This window comes from Mesoplodon bidens (genome assembly GCF_964165515.1).
Source record: "Mesoplodon bidens genome assembly, chromosome: 1".
Lineage (NCBI taxonomy): Eukaryota > Metazoa > Chordata > Mammalia > Artiodactyla > Ziphiidae > Mesoplodon > Mesoplodon bidens.
In genome coordinates, this window is record NC_138176.1 from 225,663,483 (window position 1) to 225,685,642 (window position 22,160).

Below are 22,160 nucleotides of genomic sequence, written 5' to 3' on the forward strand. Positions count from 1 at the left end.
CAAAGCGAGAGAGAGGCTTGGACATATATACGCTACCAAACGTAAGGTAGATAGCTAGTGGGAAGCAGCCGCATAGCACAGGGAGATCAGATTGGTGCTTTGTGACCGCCTGGGGGGGTGGGATAGGGAGGGTGGGAGGCAGGGAGACGCAAGAGGGAAGGGATATGGGAACAGATGTATATGTATAACTGATTCACTTTGTTATAAAGCAGAAACTAACAACAACAAAAAAAAGATGTGTATATATATATATATATATATATATATATATATATATATATGTATGTATCACTGAATCACTTTACTGTACAGCAGAAATTAACACAACATTGTAAACCAACTATGCTTCAATAAAATACATTAAAAAAAAGAATTAAATTAGTTAAAACTTACAAAGCACCCATGACAGTTTCTGAGCCAACATAAGGACTCATGAAATATAAGCTGCAATTGTCACTATTATCCCTTATCTAAATTGCAAATGTATGTACCATTTGGGTCAGATCAATTTAATTTCTTGTATTGCACAGTGTTTTAGGAGTATTTTTCCTCTTTTCAATTCCACCTGCTTTCTCCTTCCTCATTCTCTCACATTCATTCACGTAAGAACACATATATCACCAGCACCATGATCACTAAAACTTAAAAGAATGAACTGCAATCTCAACCCAGAGTTACAAAGGAACTTCTCCATAACCAATTAGAAAGGACACTAAGGAATACATTCCAGATTAGGATATTAGGCTGAAATGGCAATTTTAAAAGTTTTTTCTTCCTTCAAATCCTAAACAAATTAGCAAAAACAAAAACATTGAACAACCAAAAAAACCCTAACAAAAATAACCAAAATAAAAGAAACATAACATAAACTACCAAACATTAAAAAATTGGTTCCCTTGGGGAAATTAAACATACTGGAATTAGAACCAAGGTTGCAGTAAGCTCAGTTCCTAACCATGTCCCCGAAGCAATGTTGGTAAACTAACAACATTGTGATAATTTTTCTTAATGCCTTCATATATGGAGAGACACAAACCGAGTAACTATTGTTATCTCTTGTTTCCTCTTATTGAAGATGCTAGAAAAACGTACAGTGCAAATATTGGTGAAACAAGGAAGTGAAAAATAGGGCTGACTTCCCAGGGCAGTAGCCTCCAGAGTACTCTCTGAAATGACGGATAATGATTCACAGCCTAAGCACATTTTTCCCTGATGAGAATTGTCCATAGTTTCTAATAAGACGGAATGAACTTGGTAGAAAATACTTAACGAAATCTTGTAAAAGAAAGCAAGACTTAGGTGTGCTACGAAGGCCTCCTCACCTATGTCGAAGATCTCTCTCCCTCTCTTCATGATAGGCAAACAAAACTGGGCAAAAATCAAATTTCAAACATCAAAGTGTAGCTCAGTGACAGAAAAAATTAGCTTTAGCTTTAGAGACCGTGAGAAGGGAAGGAGTCACCAAGATATTCTCTGTCTGTCTAAGCCAAACAGTAGTTATGCAAACATAAATTGCCAATCAATGAATAAATAAAAAACAAATAAAATATTTAAATAAAACTGGAAGATTCTATACAAAAGACAAAGAATATATAACAAAAAATGAAATTCCTCATGATTATTTTCTTCTAAAAAACAACATAAAAATATAACTCAAAAAAATAAAATAAAAGTCAAGATAAGAGAAAAAGGTAGAGAGGCTGAAGATCTAAATAAACAAAATGAAGAACAAAACAATCATTATAGGCAAACCACAGACAGAGAAAATAAAACATTAAAAACTTTACTCATGGCTGGAGATCAAAGAAAGTAAAGCAATTAAGAAATAACTAATAGATATGAAAGACAGACATATCTAACATAGATTTATGCATCATTAAGTAAAGAAAAAGAAAATAAAATGCAAAAGATAGTTCACAATTTAATTTATAGAAATTACTAAGAACTGAAGGAAAAATCTGAATTTGCAGATTATAACAAAAAAACTATGTTCCAGGAACTTTTGATAAATAATGCTCAATACTAAGTCATATTCCTGTTAAGAAATCAACTCCATGGACAAATAGCTCAGACAGAAAACAAACAAATCATCAACTAAGGGAAAATATCAGGCTGGCCTCAAACTTCTCTGAAAGCAACGTTCAAAGCCAAAATACAATGAAGCAATGTCTATAAAGTTCTAAAGGAATGCAAGGGTTAGCCAGGAATATTCAATCCATCAGGATGTCATTCAGATATAATGACAGCTGGCAAATATTCTTAAACGTGAAAGAATTTTAAATTTACAGCACACATGAACCCTTTGTTGGGGGGAGGCGAGGAGATGAAACCTAGCCAATTAAGAACTGAGTCAATATGCACACAGTGGAATACTATAGGAATAAGAGGGAACAATCTAATAGCATAACATAATAACATAAAACTCAATGCTGAGTGAAAAAATGATGGCACAAAAGAATGTATATTGTATTATTACATTTATATAAAATACAAATTCATTTATGGTGTTGGAAGACAGGATAGTAGTGGTCCTTAAAAGGTTATAGACTATAAGGGGGCTCTAAATTGCTGGTAATACTTTATTTCTTAATCTGAGGACTGATTACCCAGGTGTGGTCAGTTTGTGAAAATTCATTGAACTGCACACTACTGATATGTGCACATTTCTGTATGTATATTTTTTTCAGTCAAATTTAAACAGAGCATAATAAATGGTAAAATAAATGTTTCTCCACTTTTCTTTCTGGGAAAAAAAAAAAGAATTGAGTGCACAGGAAAAACTTGGGGGAAATCAAGAAATTATTATGACTAATAAAAGAGGGGGTGGGGTAATGAATTCACTTAAATATATCACAAACACTCAAGTACTATCAGAATTGTGGTTAAAATAAATGAGTGTTACATATTTAGACAATATGAAAAATAAAATATAACTTTAAAAATTAGAAGTTGAAGAGACAAAAATGAAAAAGAATTATGAGAGGACTAATACCTTCAACTTTCATAGCAGGTTGTGGATTAAAGTATGCAATTTAAAAAAAAGATATGAAAAAAGCTCTTATTGAAAAAAAATCAAGCCATCAACCTCTTCATTTTTTTGATAATTTATTAACATCCTGTTCATTGTGAAAATGATGGTTCTTTTGTTAAAGAAACATTTCCTTGTTTTTCCATTGTTTTTATTTTCTTAAATTTACATACAACACTGCAATAAGCAGGTTTACATATCTATGCTTATATACTATTACTTTTTCTTAAAGATATATTCACAGAATAGGGTTATTGAGTAAATGGGTGTGTGTGCACATGCCTATATAATTATTATTAAAATACATATGAACATAATGCCTTCCCATAACACAAAAATGTACATTTCCACTAAAAATGTAAGAGAATACCATTGCCCATCTCATCTCCCCTATCTCCCTCAACCGTACTAGCTATCACTCTTTCTTTCTCTCAACCTGAGAACAGAGAAGTTATATCATGATTTCTCTAATTTACATTTCCCTAAATATTTGTGTAAATATTCAATCATTTGAGTACCATTCTAAATGTTACTGGTAACTTATATTCTGTGAAATCCCTATTCCTGTCCTCTGAATATTTGCCTGTTGGGTCAATTTTTCAGTTATTTCATGAGAATTATTAATATAGTAAACATATTAATTTATTAGTCTTTCCATGTTCCATTATGTCTTTCCATGTTGTTGATGGTATGTTTCCTCAGCTTAATATTGTATGTATTAACAGACGCTTACTTTCTATACTTTCTAAGTGTCCTGTCTTGGTTTAGAAATTCTCCCATATGCCTCAGTGCCACTTTTACAGTTTTCCAAAACTGTTTCTAAAATACTTACTATGTCATCTTTCATCCTATATCCTTACTCTATCTGGAAGATTTTTTATATATAATGTCTTTATAGTATTGTTTTAATTAGTATTGTTTACCTGGGAAATCAAGTACATCCTCAATATTTTTATTTCATCAATCTTAGGGCTACACTAATGCATTTCTTTTCCCACATTAACTGGATATTTGCATATCCAAAAATATTTTGTGGAAGATTTTGATATTTAGATATTTTTAAAGGTATAATTAAATTTCAAATACTCCACTGTTATTCTAATGGAATGATATGCTAATGTTACTGTATTGAATTTACATATTAATTTGAGAAAAACTGACATCTTTGGGGGCAGTAATATTTTCTCTTTTTGACTATAAAGAACATTATGAAGACATTTGAAAAAATATGAATAAGGTCTATATTTAAATAATAGCATTGTACCAGTGTTAATTTTCTGATTTGATAACTGTACAAGATTAAAACAGAGAATGGCATAGGAAATTCTCACTGAAGTAATTAGGGGTAAAAGGGTATCATGGCTTCAACTTACTCTCAAATTCAGAAAAACAAAGAAAAACAGGAGAGAAGCGAATGTGTTAAACTTCTAACAACTACAGAATCTAGGAGACTGTTGAAGAGTAGTTCTTGTACTACTCATAACTCTCCTATAAGTCTCAAATTATTTCAAAATAAAAGAAGGATTCTATGTCTCTGTTGCTGTCTCTCTCTCTTATACACACAGAGCAAGTTACACTACCCAGCATGGAATGATTCTCTAGCAGTTTACATTTTGTATTGTGTTAATGAGATTTTATACTTTTGTTACAAATAGTGTTTGTACATTTCTTAGAGAATTCAACCCAAAATAGTACTTTTGTCCTAACTGTATACATTTCTGATTTCCATTCTTAGCTGGCTACTGCTTGCAACTCAAAAGATAATTTATTAATTTGTCTGCATATTTATCTTATATCCAATAATCTTACTAAAGTCCCTATTAATTCTGGTAGAAAAATGTTCAAGAATCTCTTAGATTTTCCTAGATCATAGCATGAGCAATCTGAAAGTAATATTACATCTTCTTTATCTACCAATTATATTAACAATATCTTGCACTTGCAAAAACATTAAAAATTTTTGTTAATGTTAATAGAAGATACCAATCACTCTTTTTTCCTGATTTTAATAGAAACAGCTTTAAACATTTTAAATAATATTTAGTAAATAGTCATTATCATATTTAGATTGTTTTCTGATATACATTTTTTTTCTCAGTTTCATTAGGGCTGGATACTAAACTTTGTAATATGCTTTTTTCTACATTTATTGATATATTCACATGATTTTCCTATTTTTAATTTGGCGATATAATTTATTTTATAGATAGATATCTTAATATCAAATCATCTTTAGCATCCATAAATAAATTATAAGCGGTCCACACCATACAGCTAACCCTTGAAAAATATGGAGGTTAATACACATATAACTTATAGTTGGCCTTCCATATCCAAGGTTCCTCCACATCTGTAATTCTGACCAACCACTGACTCTGTAGTACTCTAGTATTTATTATCAAAATATACTGGCTGATGGGTTTCCCTGGTGGTGCAGTGGTTGAGAGTACACCTGCCGATGCAGGGGACGCGGGTTCGTGCCCCGGTCTGGGAAGATTCCACATGCCGCGGAGCGGCTAGGCCCGTGAGCCATGCCCGCTAAGCCTGCACGTCCAGAGCCTGTGCTCCACAACAGGAGAGGCCACAACAGTGAGAGGCCCACGTACCACAAAAAAAAAAAAAAAAAAAAATACTGGCTGATAAGTGGACCCCCACAGTTCAAACCTCTGTTGTTCAAGAGTCAATTGTATAGTTCTTTCATTACATTGTTGGATTATGCTGGTTAAAGTTTTAGTTAGAATTTTGTGCCTATATTGTTAACTGAAATTTGTCTTCTACAGTTTTATTTTTCCAGTACCTTTTTTCATACTATGAAGGGTGTATAAAATGAACTGGGAGAGGTTTTCATCATTTTTAATGTACCAGAGAAATATCAGCAACATTTGAATTATCTGCTCTTAATATATTAGAAAGAACCCAGATGGTGCTTTTTAATTTTTTTCCCCAAATTTTTAACAAATGTTCCTGTCAAATGCTTCTAAGTTCACCTTAAGTGTGAATTTTTGTAATTTATACAGCTATAACACCATTAATTTCCTCTATGAATTCACGTTTGTTACACATGTTCAGAAGCAACTGCTGAGACAAGCACTGGCCCAGGATGGGTCTTTCACTTGGTCCCCGCTGTGAGGAACCAAGAAGAAAGCTGTATTCTCCCTCAGTTCCTCAGCTACCACCTCAAGGTTAAAGAAACTTCATGCCACTTGTTCAGCTTCTCTCTAGAAACCTAAAGGATCTTATCTACCATAGGGGTTTTCATTTCCAGTTAACTAGCTCTGTCTTGCCTAGAGAGGGCAAAAATCCTTCACTATTTACTTTATTGGAAAATTATCAAAGCCAAGGCTACAGAGTCTTGCACTATCTGCCTAGAATCCCCATGATTCTCTCACAAATATATTTTTAATTTTTTGATAATACATGTTTGCTAAGACCATGCTGCCATTTTACCTACATAGTTTCCCATGACTAACATTTTAAAATGGTACCTCCTTCACACCACTCCTAGGTTTAACCTACCTCAAATTCCGCATGTCTGTGAATATCCTCTGCTCGCTGCCTGCTCAGGATAAATTCAGCTTCATTTGCTACTCTTACTAGGTGATCCTTCATGGTTTGGCTAAACAACCTATAAAGAGATAAACATTGTCAAATAAATATATGTATACACATGACATATATGATTATTCACTGCTCAAAGGTGGTGTATTTTACTACCTGGGAGAGGGAAGAACATTTACTCTCCTTTTCTGACATCATACCAAATGAAGGACCATTATTTTACACTAAATAATTGAAGAACATAACAGCAAAAAGTTATCCTTCTGGCAACAGCAGATTCGCTTTTATCAAACTAACTATCCAAGAAAAGCAACTGAAAATGCTAGATTAAATTTATCTTTTAATCTTTTTTAAGGTATTGGAGAGTTTCCAAGGTAGCCAATATTTAAACAGCCAGAATCCTAGAGAAGATGTTCAGCATGACCTTTCCCATTGACACATTTACTATTGACAGGCAGGAACAGAGAAGCTAAACAGAGCTGTTAAAAGTCTTATAGAGCTAGGAGACAAAAATTGAATTTTATAACCTGTCAGGGTAGAGGAATCCTAGTAGTTTACCAAGGCTTACAAAAGGAGTCCAAGTATACCCCAGGAAACAGAAAACAGTTCTCAAAAACATGAAAACAGACCCTCTAACAACATTATGGGATTTGCATGTAGATTAACTGGCAGCCAAATAACTAAACAAAATTTTCAGAATCTCATATGGTGAGAAGAAAAAAAAAACAAAACATAGAGAACAGTGCTGTAGGCTCATTGTAAAACCCTGGGCTTTAAGAAGACCTAGAAGGGCTGTGAGATAGGAGTAGGCAAACTGTAAATAAGGCAAACTCTCACAAAGATTTTAAAAATTCCACCTTTGGATCAGCTCAGTCTTAAATTAACATAATTGGCGCCAAATTTAACTGTTAATCAAAAATCAAAAGGAAATCCTCTCTACAGGAAAACATCATCATCTAGAGACTTTTAAATACAATTTCCTGCATTATTAAATACAATGTCCAACATTCAATCACAAATGAACGTGATATATACATTCTACTATATAATAAAATAAATAACTAATAAGTACCTACTGTATATAACACAGGGAACTCTACTCAATAGTCTGTAATGACCTATATGGGAAAAGAATCTAAAAAAGAGTGGATATATGTATATGTATAACTGATTCACTTTGCTGTACAGCAGGAACTAACACAACATTGTAAATCAACTATACTCCAATAAAATATTTTTTTAAAAATCACCAGTGAACAGGTAAAATAAGAGACAACACCAAGTGAATGAAAACCAAACAGAAGCCAACTCACAGAAAATCAAGATAGTAAACTTTCAAGAGCCTCATCCATCAAAGGGCAGACAGCAGAGGCAAGAAGAACTACAATCCTGCAGCCTGTGGAACAAAAACCACAATCACAGAAAGATGGACAAAATGAAAAGGCAGAGGACCATGTCCAGATGAAGGAACAAGATAAAACCCCAGAAAAACAACTAAATGAAGTGGAGATAGGCAACCTTCCAGAAAAAGAATTCAGAATGATAGTGAAGATGATCCAGGACCTCGGAAAAAGAATGGAGGCAAAGATCGAGAAGATGCAAGAAATGTTTAACAAAGACCTAGAAGAATTAAAGAACAAACAAACAGAGATGAACAATACAATAAATGAAATGAAAAATATACTAGAAGGAATCAATAGCAGAATCACTGAGGCAGAAGAATGGATAAGTGACCTGGAAGACAGAATGGTGGAATTCACTGCTGTGGAACAGAATAAAGAAAAAAGAATGAAAAGAAATGAAGATAGCATAAGAGACCTCTGGGACAACATTAAATGCAACAACATTCGCATTTTAGGGTCCCGGAATGAGAAGAGAGAGAGAAAGGACCCGAGAAAATATATGAAGAGGTCATAGTCGAAAACTTCCCTAACATGGGAAAGGAAATAGCCACCCAAGTCCAGGAAGTGCAGAGAGTCCCAGGCAGGATAAACCCAAGGAGAAACATGCTGAGACACACAGTAATCAAATTGGCAAAAATTAAAGACAAAGAAAAATTACTGAAAGCAACAAGGGAAAAACAACAAATAACATACAAGGGAACTCCCATAAGGTTAACAGCTGATTTCTCAGCAGAAACTCTGCAAGCCAGAAGGGAGTGGCGCAATATATTTAAAGTGATGAAAGGGAAGAACCTACAACCAAGAATACTCTACCCCACAAGGATCTCATTCAGATTTGATGGAGAAATCAAAAGCTTTACAGACAAGCAAAAGCTAAGAGAATTCAGCACCACCAAACCATCTCTACAACAAATGTTAAAGGAACTTTTCTAAGTGGGAAACACAAGAGAAAAAAATGACCTACAAAAACAAACCCAAAACAATTAAGAAAATGGTAACAGGAACATACATATAATTCCTTAAATGTAAATGGATTAAATGCTCCAACCAAAAGGCACAGGCTCGCTGAATGGATACAAAAACAAGACCCACATGTACGCTGTCTACAAGAGACACATTTCAGACCTAGAGACACATACAGACTGAAAGTGAGGGGACAGAAAAAGATATTCCACGCAAATGGAAATCAAAAGAAAGCTGGAGTAGCAATACTCATATCAGATAGAATAGACTTTCAAATAAAGAAAGTTACAAGAGACAAGGAAGGACACTACATAATGATCAAGGGATCAATCCAAGAAGAAGATATAACAATTATAAATATATATGCACCCAACAGAGGGGCACCTCAATACATAAGGCAACTGCTAACAGCTATAAAAGAGGAAATCAACAGTAATAAAATAATAGTGGGGGACTTTAACACCTCACTTACAGCAATGCACAGATCATCCAAACAGAAAATAAGGAAACACAAGCTTTAAATGACACAATAGACCAGATAGTTTTAACTGATATTTATAGGACATTCCACCCGAAAACAGATTATATTTTCTTCTCAAGTGCACACAGAACATTCTGCAGAATGGATCATATCTTGGGTCACAAATCAAGCTTTGGTAAATTTAAGAAAATTAAAATTGTATCAAGCATCTTTTCTGACCACAACGCTAGGAGACTAGAAATAAATTACAGAGAAAAAACCATAGAAAACACAAACACATGGAGGCTAAACAATACACTACTAAATAACCAAGAGATCACTGAAGAAATCAAACAGGAAATCAAAAAATACCTAGAACCGAATGACAATGAGAATACAATGACCCAAAACCTATGGGATGCAGCAAAAGCAGTTCTAAGAGGGAAGTTTATAGCAATACAATCTTACCTCAAGAAACAACACAAATCTCAGATAAACAATCTAAACTTACACCTAAAGGAACTAGAGAAAGAAGAACAAACAAAACCCAAAGTTAGTAGAAGGAAAGAAATCATAAAGATCAGAGAAGAAATAAATGAAATAGAAACAAACAAAAAAAACCAAGCAGGACCCTGTGGCGTTCCTGGGTACAGACGCCTTCCTGTGTCCCCCGTTCCTTGTTTGTACGGAACACACTCCAGCCTCCATGGCCTTCCCTAAGTTCCGAAGGGGAGACTCAAGCAGTTGCTAATCAGGGAAGGGAGAGGATGAAGATACAAGGGAGGAGCTGCCGAAAAACAATAGTGCAGCTTTGGGGCAGGGTCCTGGTTCTGCCTCAAGTGATATATAGAACAATATCTTTTGTGCTCTTTATAGAACTAAAACCCCCAACAAATGGAAGATGTCGGCATTCTTCATTCCAGAGAAGAGCACCAGTGGCCAGATTAAAGGACCCAGAGAAGCTCATCAAGAAATTACCAGAGACCAGATTAAAGGGGCCTGCGCACACCCTGATCTTATCAGTGACCCTGCCCAGGCTGGGACACACAGTTTTCGAGGGCAGGAGCCCACTGTGTCCCCCTTTGCCTGGCAAAGCAATAAAGCTATTCTTTTCTACTTCACCGAAAACTCTGTCTCTGAGATTCGATTCGGTTCCAGTGCACAAAGGCCAAGTTTTTGGCATCATAATGAATCCCAATCCCAATCTTAGCAGGTCTTTCTGTGTAATTTGGCAACTTTATTCTAAAAGTTATAGGAAAATGTAAAGAACAAAGAATATCTGAGACACTCTTGAAGAGGGGAAAAGAGGAGGCATAAGAATCATAATCCTAATAGAGGACTTACACTATCAAATATTAGGATTTATTATAAAGATACAGTAATTAAGACAATGTGGTATTGGAGCAAAGACAGATGAACAGACCAATGAAACAGAAAAGAATGTGCAGAAACAAATATATATATAGATGTAATATATAAATAATTATATAAATGTTATGTATAGATATTTAATATGGAAATATATTTTTATATAAATATTTAATATACAAATATATATATTATATTTTCCACCAGATTCCATATTTACTGCAAGAAGAGGAAGATGGAGTATTTCAAAAACTGGTCCTGCATCCATCAACTGACATTCATATGGACAAAATTAACCTTGACTACTATCTCAAACCATACAAACAGATCAATTCTAAATGGATCATATACAAGACCTAAACACTTCTAGAAGAAGATTACATAAGAGAGTATCTTCATGACTTAGGTTAAAATAAAGATTTCTTTAACAAAATATAAAGTACACATACCATAAAGAAGAAAATTGATAAAATTAATTATTTATGCTTATGAAAGCCAACATTAAGAGAATTAAAAGCCAAACATTAGTAAGGGAGATTTGGAATACTTATAGTCAACAAGGAAATTATATCTGAAATACATAAGAAAATCTTAGAAATAAAGAAAAGGCAATAATCACAATAAATAACAACAAGCAAATACACAAATAAGCACTTCACAAAAGATTTCCAAATGGCAAATAAGTTCATGAAAAGGTGTTGAGGTGTTCAGGATTACTAATCATCAGGGAGATACAAATTAAAACCATAAAAAATATACTACACCCCACCAGAATCACTATATTAAAAAAAAAAGGCTCTAGTATCAAAATTTGGCAAGGATATGAAACTACAAGGACTCTCACAATCACAAAATATACTTAACAGAATGTTTACAGCAACTTTATTTATAACAGCCAAACACCAGCAACTACCCAAATGCCCATTAATAAAATGAATTTTATAAATGGTGGAATATTCATATAATAAAACATTAAAAAGAAACAACTACTGTTATGCACAAGAAAGTTAATTTCACTAAAAGTGTTAAGCAAAGGCACACCAAAGAATATATACCATGTGAATCATCTTGTATAAAAAAATATTTTTGGGGGCCTCCCTGGTGGTGGGCGCAGTGGTTGGGAATCCGCCTGCCAATGCAGAGGACGCGGGTTTGAGCCCTGGTCCAGGAGGATCCTACATGCCGTGGAGCAGCTAAGCCCATGCACCACAACTACAGAGCCTGCACGCCACAACTACTGAAGGCCGCACACCTAGAGCCCATGCTCTGCAACAAGAGAAGCCACTGCAATGAGAAGCTGGCACACCCCAATGAAGAGTAGCCCCCGCTTGCCTACATGCAGCAACAAAGACCCAACGCAGCCAAAAATAAATGCTAATAAAATTAATATTTAAAAAAATATTCTCGAAAATATATATATATATTCTCTATAAAAAAATGTTTTTAACTAATTTATGGTAATAGAAGTCAACTGTTTAACAGGTGATTAACTTTGGTGATACTACAGACCTCTCCATATAATGATTCATACTGAACGCTAGTAATGACCATACACTTTTAAACATTACAAAAACATACCCTGAATATATAAACAATTGAGCCATCTTTGGTAAATGCTTCCATAATACCATTCACCTACCATAAATACCAACAGAATGAGTCATTTTATCGAAATGGGAGTCTTCTGGAATATGTTATGTAAAAGTCTTCTAAACTCCCTTCTTTAAAGGAACTGGAGAGATAGAATGGGCAGGGCTACGATTATGTTCTTTATGTCAATAGCAAGAGTAGCTAAACTGCAATTAGATAAGGCCCACCTATAAAAGTTAGACCCAACAGTCATCAACAATGGCATGTCTACAGACATTCCATGGGGTCCTTGCATCTCTTTGTAGCAACTTTTAAAAAATAAATAAATAAATAAATGTATTTCTTTATTCATTTATGGCTGCACTGGGTCTTCGTTGCTGCACACAGGCTTTCTCTAGTTGCAGCGAGCTGGGGCTACTCTTCGTTGCAGTGTGTGCGCTTCTCATTGCAGTGGTTTCTCTTGCTGTGGAGCAAGGGTCTAGGTGTGCAGGCTTCAGTAGTTGTGGTGCGTGGGCTCAGCAGTTGTGGCTCGCGAGCTCTAGAGCGCAGGCTCAGTAGTTGTGGTGCACGGCCTTAGTTGCTCCACGGCATGTGGGATCTTCCCGGACCACGGCTCAAACCCATGTCCCCTGCATTGGCAGGTGGATTCTTAACCACTGTGCCACCAGGGAAGTCCCTGTAGCAACATTTTTCTCAAAAATATAAATTAACACAGATGTAGAAAACAAACTTATGGTTACCAAAGGGAGGGGGAGGGATTAATGGGGAGATTGGGATTGACATATACACACTACTATATATAAAATAGATACCTAATAAGAACCTACTGTGTAGCAGAGTATTGAGCAGTATCTCTACTCAATACCCTGTAATGACCTATATGGGAAAAGAATCTAAAAATAGTGGATATATGTATATGTATAACTGATTCACTTTGCTGTACACTTGAAAGTAACACAACATTGTAAATCAACTACTGTGTACTCCAATAAATATTAATTTTAAAAATATGTATAAATTAAGTATGCATAGACTTTGATACAAAGCAATCGTTACACTCCTAGTAACTTGCCGTATGAATATGTTCTCACAAGTGCAGAAAGATGTGTGTGTGTACAAGGAAGTTGTACTTAATAAGAGTGAAAAACTGAAAGAACCAAAATATACAATCATATAATGAGATAGATTCTTCTGAATTAACCACAGAAGTTTTTCCACAATATATTATTAAGTGGAAAAAGTTTTTGAAGAATATTATGTACAATATGAGTTTGGGAAAAATATGAAAGGGAATATACCAAATTTCCAGTCATTGAGAATAAGGTCAGAATTACTAGCATTATGGCATGTGAGCCAAATCTGGCCTGCCAACTATTTTTGTTAATAATGTTTTATTGGAACAAAGCCATGCCATGCCATGCCCATCTGTTTATTATCTATGGCTGTTATCACATTATAACACTAAAGTTGAGTAGTAGTGACAGAGACCATATGGCCTGCAAAGTCTAAAATACTTACTATCTGGCCCTTTACAAAAAAAAGTGTTTCACCCCCTTCTCTAGAAAGTTAGGCTATATGTCTTCCTCCTCCTATTTCCCTATTCTAAGTTTTACAACAAGCAATAATTAAAAGAAAGGAAAAGAGAAAATCCCTAAGGAAAATAAAAAGGCTTCCTGCTCTTCTAACACTTTTTCCATATCTCTATTAAGTTCATATACACTACTTATAATTTGATTCCAGGTCTGTCAGACCCTCTCCATTAACCCCAAACTGTCTCCCAGTCACTTTAGAAGTTAATGCAATGTCCTATCTATGATTTTTGGGTAACATCATTAGGGTAAACAGTACACAGTCAGGCATTACAGATAAAAACAATCCCTAGTGCAATTTTAAAACCTGCTAATGAATAACTTCCTATGACTCTACAGATAGAGAAAGCAACTGCTTTCATAGTGTAGATGTGAAATATTGGTTTGTGCTTTAGTTACTCTCTAGAGACCAAAAACCACATTGTGAATTTAAAATCAATATACTGCCTCACAGCACTCTAATATTAATTGAATTGATTAGTCACTGGCACACCAGCCTCTCAGTCCCCAAACGAGCAACCTCAAAGTTATTCTAGTCCCTCCCTCTTCGCTACCACCTTCCTCCAGGTCCCTAATCAATCAGCAAATACTGCCAATTATCTCCTCCCTAATATTTCCAGATTTAATTTATGCTCTCAATTTCACCATGTCCTAAAATACCAAGCCTTAACCATTTCATGCACAACATAACTGAATAACTCTTCTGAGTATTTACTCTGATCTATTAACATTTTTGTGCACGATTCCCTCTGCCTTTTGAATCACTGTCAAATATCTATTCAATACCTACTATGCTATAAAGATGCTAAGCACTGGAGATGAACTTTCCTTATATTTTAGTTGGAGAGGAAGAGAACACTCTGAGGTCCTCTCCAGCTTTAAATACGAATAGATGTGCTATGGTGGATACACTCTAAGGTGACCTCCAATGAGTCAAGGTCTTGTATGACCCCATTCCACGAGTTTAACCTGGGCAGAATCTTGGACTTGGTTCTAGGAAATAGAATATGGCAAAGATGATGGGATAGACACTCCTGTGATATGTTACATTATATAGGCTCTGCCTTGGTTGACAAGAGATTCTCCCACCAGCCTTGAAAAAGTAAGCTGCCATGGCGTGAGAGGGCCATGTGACAAGGGGCTAGGATAGCCTCTAGGAGCTGAGATCTAGTGACAGCCAGCAAGAAAATGGAGACGTCGGTCCTAAAGGTGAAAGGAACTGAATTCTGCCAACAACCATGTGAGCTTATAAGAGGACTCCAACCTCCAGAGAAGAACACAGCTTGTCTAATACCATTATTGCAGACTTGTAAAATTCTCAGTTGAGGGTCCAGCTGAGCTGTGCCCAGATGCCTGACCCAAAGAAATTATAAGATAGAAAATATATGTTGTTCCACGCTGCAACGTTTGTGGGAATTTGTTATGTACCTGTATATAAGAAATACAAATACAATTAGGACATAAGAATATATGTGCTATCATAATTCAGTGGAAGCCAAGAGCCCTATGAGCTCCTCAAGATAAAAAAAAAAAAAAAAGCACCAACAGAGAGCTAGAGCATAAAGATGAGCCTTAAATCAAGGGCAAAAGCACAAAGAAGAGGAAATGTCATTGTGGACAACAGCATGAACAAAAAGTTATGAAGAGGGGAAAATGTGTTAGATTCTGAAGAGAACCAAAACACCCCTTCCTGCTATTTTTTTTCAAGATGGACACAATGTACAGATATCTAGATAGACAGATCATACTGTCTTGTTTTGTTTTGTTTTGGTGCTTTGCATAAAGGTAACATATGATGTAAAAAAAAAAAAATCATGCAACACTTAAATAATGAAGCAACAATGGAAAGGCCCCAACCCCCTTTGCTATCCAGTTTTCAGAATAATCCACACAACCATTAACAGTTTATGGTTCCTGTCCTTACATTTTTCTAAACTTATAAAAACATACATGGTATCTGTGGTATACATGTGTATATATAGTAAATATGTATGTGTGTATATAAATATTTATGTACACATGTATAAAGGAGTCATACTATACAAAGCTATTTATTTTACTTAATGGTGCACCATTATCACACAGAGAACTTTTGAGGGTGGAATGTAACATAATTTACGAAACTAGTCCCTTATTCAGAGATCATGCATTCTTTCCTCCTCTACCCTGACTGCTAACATCACTGCTATTTACCTAGTTACTGAAGCTAGAAATATCAGTCATATTTGACTCTTCCTTCCTCATCATCCTTCACTTTCAGTAGACCAGGTACTGTCCATTCTACCTCTGCAATAACTCTAAAAGCTCTGTAACATTTTCCAGTGCCTCAGGCACTCAACATCATGGCTTCAATTTTTACAATAGCCTCCAATCAAATGTCCTTCCATTAATCTCATTATTCCAGCCAATGCCTCATCAGGGTCATTTTTCTGAAATGAAAATCTGATCATCACTGTACACTTTTTTAAAGTTTTAACTACCTTCCCACCATCTCCAGAAATTTTGCTACTCCTTTATACCATAAGACTGCTTTCTCAAACATTAGACCTGTACTTTTATACCACTTCACACCTGTCCCTACTATTCTCTCAGGCAGGAAACACATCAGTTCCTATTCCATCTTGCTTATCTTATTAATCCTTCAAAGCAAAACTCAAGATTTAACTACATAAAATCTTTTCTGATCCTACATATGTTTTCCCTCCACAGAACTAAAAAACAAAAGGTACACATACCTCTTTTGTAGTACTTATTACACTGTATCATTCTGTTTGACAGCATCTCAATTATATATTTACAAGTCTGTTTTCCATTCCAGATTGCACCAACCCTGAGTAAATTAACCTTATTATCTCCAGATACAGAACAGTGCCTGATCACTGCTCGGGGACTAGCAGTGCTTGCATGGAAAATGAACTCTTTGAAAATAAACTCTTTGAACGTTTGCTTATGCCAGGTAATTCTAGGGTACTATATGTGAGGAATACAAAGATACATAGAACTGTCCACAGGGAGTGTACAAGCTAACCTAGGAAGTTAGGACTACATGCAAATAGCAAGGTAACTGTTCTAAGTACCTTAAGGTTCTTAAAACGCTTTCTTCTCTTATCGTCTTCAATGCCATATAGCACATTCCTGGTTCTTCTCCTTAGTAGCTGCTTCTTCACTGTCTCCTCTCCTACTGCCTCCTTCTTGTACTACCTTTAAATTTTGTAGTTTCCCAGAGCTTAGTTCTGTAACCTTTCCTCTATCGAAATTATTTCATCCATCCTATAGCCTTCAAATCTCACCTGCATGCTGCTGATTCCTATATCTCTAACCCTACTCTTGGTTCCCTGTACTTTCAACCCACATAGTCAACTGTCGAACTGAAATCTTCACTTGTATACGCAATGGGCATTTCAAATTTAACATTTCCAAAACAGAACTCTTGATTTTACCTACCCACTGTCAATAAAAACTCTTCCCCTATCCCTACCTCATTTTTTCCTATTTCAATAAATAGCTCCTAAGTCCCCTTAAGTATAACCCTAAGAGTCATTCTTGGTTTATCCTTCCCTCACCTCCAAATCCAAATCATGAAGGCAAGTTCTCCTGCTTTAACTCTTAGATATATCACATAGCACCATGGCTATCATGTCAGTCTAAGCCACCTTCACCTCTTGTCTGAAATATTTCGGTAATATCTTCATTGATATATCTGCTTCCATTCTTGCCCCATACCCTTACCCCATCACAATTCATTCTTTCTTTCTTTCTTTCTTTCTTTATTTTCCCCCTTTTTGCCACACTGTGTGGTTTGTGGGATCTTAGTTCCCCGACCAGAGACTGAACTTGGGCCCTCAGCAATGAAGGCGTGGAGTCCTAACCACTGAACCGCCAGGGAATTCCCCACAATTCATTCATTCTTTTAAAAACATAGCTCATGGTGTACAGAAAAGTGCATAACCACATGCAAAAGAATGATGTTGGACCTTTATCTTAGACCATGTAGAAAAATTGACTCAAATGGATTAAAGATCTAAATATAATACCTACAAATATAAAACTCTTAGAAGAAAACACAGGTGAAAAGCTAATTTCTTGGATATGACAGCAAGAGCACAGGCAACAAAAGAAAAAAATAATTAAACTACATCACAATTTAAAACTTCTATGCATCAAAGGACATAATCAACAAAGTAAAAAGGCAATCCACAGCATGGGAGAAAATATTTGTAAATCATATACCTGATAAGGGGCTAATATCCAAAATATATGAAAAACTCCTACAACTCAACAACAATAAAAAATAAATAACTAAATTCAAAACTGGGCAAACTACTGAATAGCTATTTCTCTAGAGAAGATATAAAATAGCTAATAACACAAGAAAAGAGGCTAAACATCACTAATCATTACAGAAATGCCAAATGAAAACCGCAATGAAATACTACCTCACACTCATTAGGATGGTTACTATCAAAAACCCCCAGAAAATTAATGTTGGCAAGGATATGGAGAAATTGAAACCCTTGTGCACTGTGGGTGGGAATGTAAAATTGTGCAGCCACTAAGGAAAGCAGTATGGCAGTTCTTCATATTTAATTTTAAAAATTAAAATATGATCCATATCTCATATGAATCATACATGTGTCATATGACCAGCAATTCCACTTCCGGGTATATAGCCAAAGAATCCAAAGCAGGGACTAGCAGCATTACTCACAAAAACCAAAAGGTGGAAGCAACTCAGTGTCCATCAATGGGTGAAACGATAAGTAAAATGTGGTATATATATATGATGGAATATTACTCAGCCTTTAAAAGGAAGGAAATTCTAATATGTGCTACAACATGCATGAACCCTAAAGATATTATGCTAAGTGAAAAAAAGCCAGACACTGAAGGATAAATACTGTATGATTCTACTAATATGAGATGCCTAGAGTAGTCAAATTCATAAAGACAGAAAGTACAACAGTGGTTGCCAGTGGTAGGTAGGAATGGGTATAGAGTTTCAGTATAGTAAGATGAAAAGAGTTCTGGAGATGGATGCTGACAGTGGCTGTGCATGTAAAAGTGAATGTACTTAATGCCACGGAAGTGTACACTTTAAAATGGTTAAAGTGGTTAAGTTTTATATCATGTGTATTTTACCACAGTTAAAAATAAGTAAATTAAAACCTAAAAAATAAACATTTAATGTCACCATCAAAAAAATGAAACATAAAACCCTAAGTCACATCATGCCACTCCTCTGTTTAAAACTCTGCAACATATTCTTACCAAAGTAAATTAAAACCAAATTTCTGACCACAGCCTACAAGGACCTATGAGATCAGAAACATGGATACTTTTGACATTTCCAAACCTCACTCTCTCCTTTTTTGCTCCAGCCACTCAGGCCTTTTATTTGTTTCAATAATTCACAAACATCATTCCCTCCTCAAGGCCTTTGTTCCTGATATTTCCTTACCTTAAAAGGTTGTGATCTAGATCTCAAACTGTTTGGCTACTTCTCTTCATTCAAATCAAGTGTCAGTTCTTCACAAATCTCCTCTTGACATGCTATATTGGCTTCCCTATGAACTCTCCCCTCTTCACTCTCATAACCTTATCCTGTATTGTTTTCTTATAGGCATTTATTACTATCTGAATTATCTTATTTGTTCATTCATTTATTATTTGTCGTCTCCTCTATGTATGTCAGCAAAGTCTTATTCACAACTACATCTTCTGTCTCCAGAACAGTGCCTGACACATGGACTACAATCAATAAATAAGTACTAAATGAATGATGGAAAATGAGTGTCAAAACCACCCGCAATTTATTTTCTGTCCTTTCTTTATATCCAAAGTCTTAATTTCCATAAGATCCAGCTGAATCTTCTTTCCCTCTAAGGAATATTCCACAATTCTATAAAGGCCTTTATTTTAGGCCAACTTATACCTAATGCTTATTATATACATAATTTTACTTGTTTACACGGTATCATAAAAGTTCCATTCAATTGCTACCTATATTACTCTGTCCTCCGTATCATAACACAAGTGATTAAGGAAGCACATCTTTTACCTATTCTTCTTTGTTAATCAACTATAGCACCTAAGAGGTACTGTTCAGGTAGACTGTACTCCAGCAGTCTGCAACCATTTTAGCACCAGGGACCAGTTTCGTGGGAGACAATTTTTCCACAGGGGGTGGGGATGGGGGGTGTGATGGTTCAGGTGGTACTACAAGCAATGGATCAGGCAGTAATGCAAGCGATGGAGGGGATGCGAGCGATGGCTCAGGCAGTAATGTTACCAATGGCTCAGGTGGTAATGCGAGCAATGCGGAGCGATGGGGAGCGATGGGCAGCGGCAGATGAAGCTTCACTCGCCCTTCCGCCATCACCTCCTGCTGTGTGGCCCAGTTCTTAACAGGCTGCGGACCCGTGTGGGACCCCAACTGTACTCAATCATTATTTGATAAACGGATAGTTTGTGACGATGCTTTAAAGTAAAGATTCTCAAGTATCTAAATGTATCTAGGTAATTTAAAGTAAAACTCTAGAGATTTTAGATTAAACAACTATGTCAGAAATATAAGTTTCAAAAATTTTCACTACATAATACAAAATATTACTGTCTAACCTTATTTATTTAAAAGAATATTTTAAAATATGATTAGAATGTATATAAAGTATTTAATATTACTTCCAAAGAAGAAAGGAAGCATAAATATTTTTCCTTCATAATTTAAAAAATGATTTTAAAATCCAATATTTCAGAAGGCCCTCACTACATGCCTCCCATTTTTTTTTTAAATTGGACACATAAATATGACTTTTCCTTTTATTATGGAAAATATAGAAATGACTTCACAAAATAAGTAATAAGATAGCTAAATGAATAAAGAATTCTTGCTTTTCTATGGGGCCAATATTTTCCATCTATGTGCATATTTTCTCAACTATACAAATTATAGAGTATTTAACAACTGTAATTTTAACTAAGAGTTATGAAAACTATTCTTTCCAACACAGAATTACGGGTGAGTTAAATTTTTAAGTATAATAAGCAGTCTCAAAATAGTAGGCTTACTATTTAGTAAATTAAATCTCTAAAGGCAGAGCACAAAATGATTCACATATTTTATTATTCAGAAGAAAAACTATGTATAATTTATACCTACAGCACAAGGAGAAATAAGAAGTGCTGGTGTCAGCCCTAGGAAATAAACAGCCCTATCAAGTGACCAACTAAGAAAGATTCATGCTACCAGCTCAATAAATAACACTAATGATGACAACCATCTCCCATAACTACATTACAGCCCATTGTCCACAACTGATTATACTAGTCTAGACCTTGGGTCAGCACAGACGCACATTTTCACCAAGAGTTTTCCAATATTATGCTCTGTTTCCTGGGCGTTCTGTGACCCCCATTAGCAGCAACTGTCAGATTTTCTCTACTAAACATCTTTACCATTGATAGGAAAGGAAAGTTACCACTTTTCTGCACCCTAACAACTGAGAATATGGAAGCAATGTGTCTGAATTGGCAATCTCTCTAACATTGTAATTTCTTTAGAATTAACCACAGAGAATTGACACAAACCAAATCTGAGAGGAAAAAGTTGTTTCCAAAGTCTTCCTTCAGTATTATCAAAACTAATAAAACCTCACTTCTCAGACTATACTTTCACTTATAAACATACTCTTTATTCTTACATTGTAGAAGTATTACATAACTGTCCATGTAACTACCTCTTTGCTCACATCACACACACACACACACACACACACACAATAGCCAATAAATCAGTATCACAAAAATCCTTAAATTGATATCTCTCTGTTCCTTTCTGAGGTAAAGCCCTCAGTAACAACTTTGAGTAAGAGACACAAAGGGTCTAACATCATAGAACACACAGCCTGAAGTCTGAGGAAGAGCAGACTGATCACTAACTAAAGAGTATTTTTAAATAAACTTTTCAGTATTCTTAAACAGGCTTCATACGTATTTAAAGCCAATCTAGATCCTCCTCAGTTTAGAAGTAGTCCAGGTGGTACCTACTTCTGGAGGCTAATAACCCGTTATCAAGAAGACTATATCAATACACTTTACAACAACTGGGATGGAAAAAACAAATTATTTCCCCTGAAAATGTAAGAACTCAGTAACTTAATATAAGTTTCAAATTTAAAATAAATGTCATAGTCTGATATGAA

The 22,160-nt window shown here is 35.2% G+C and overlaps 1 protein-coding gene across 3 annotated transcripts in view; it reads right to left on the minus strand.

Annotated features, from left to right (window-relative positions):
* The window catches only part of LRBA (LPS responsive beige-like anchor protein), an 808,478-nt gene that overhangs the window by 460,905 nt on the left and 325,413 nt on the right, over positions 1-22,160 (minus strand). For all 3 annotated transcript variants that reach the window (XM_081242275.1, XM_081242274.1, XM_081242273.1), the window contains exon 36: positions 6,545-6,653. In XM_081242275.1, coding sequence (XP_081098401.1) covers positions 6,545-6,653 — 109 coding nt within the window. The remainder of the gene's footprint in view (positions 1-6,544; positions 6,654-22,160) is intronic.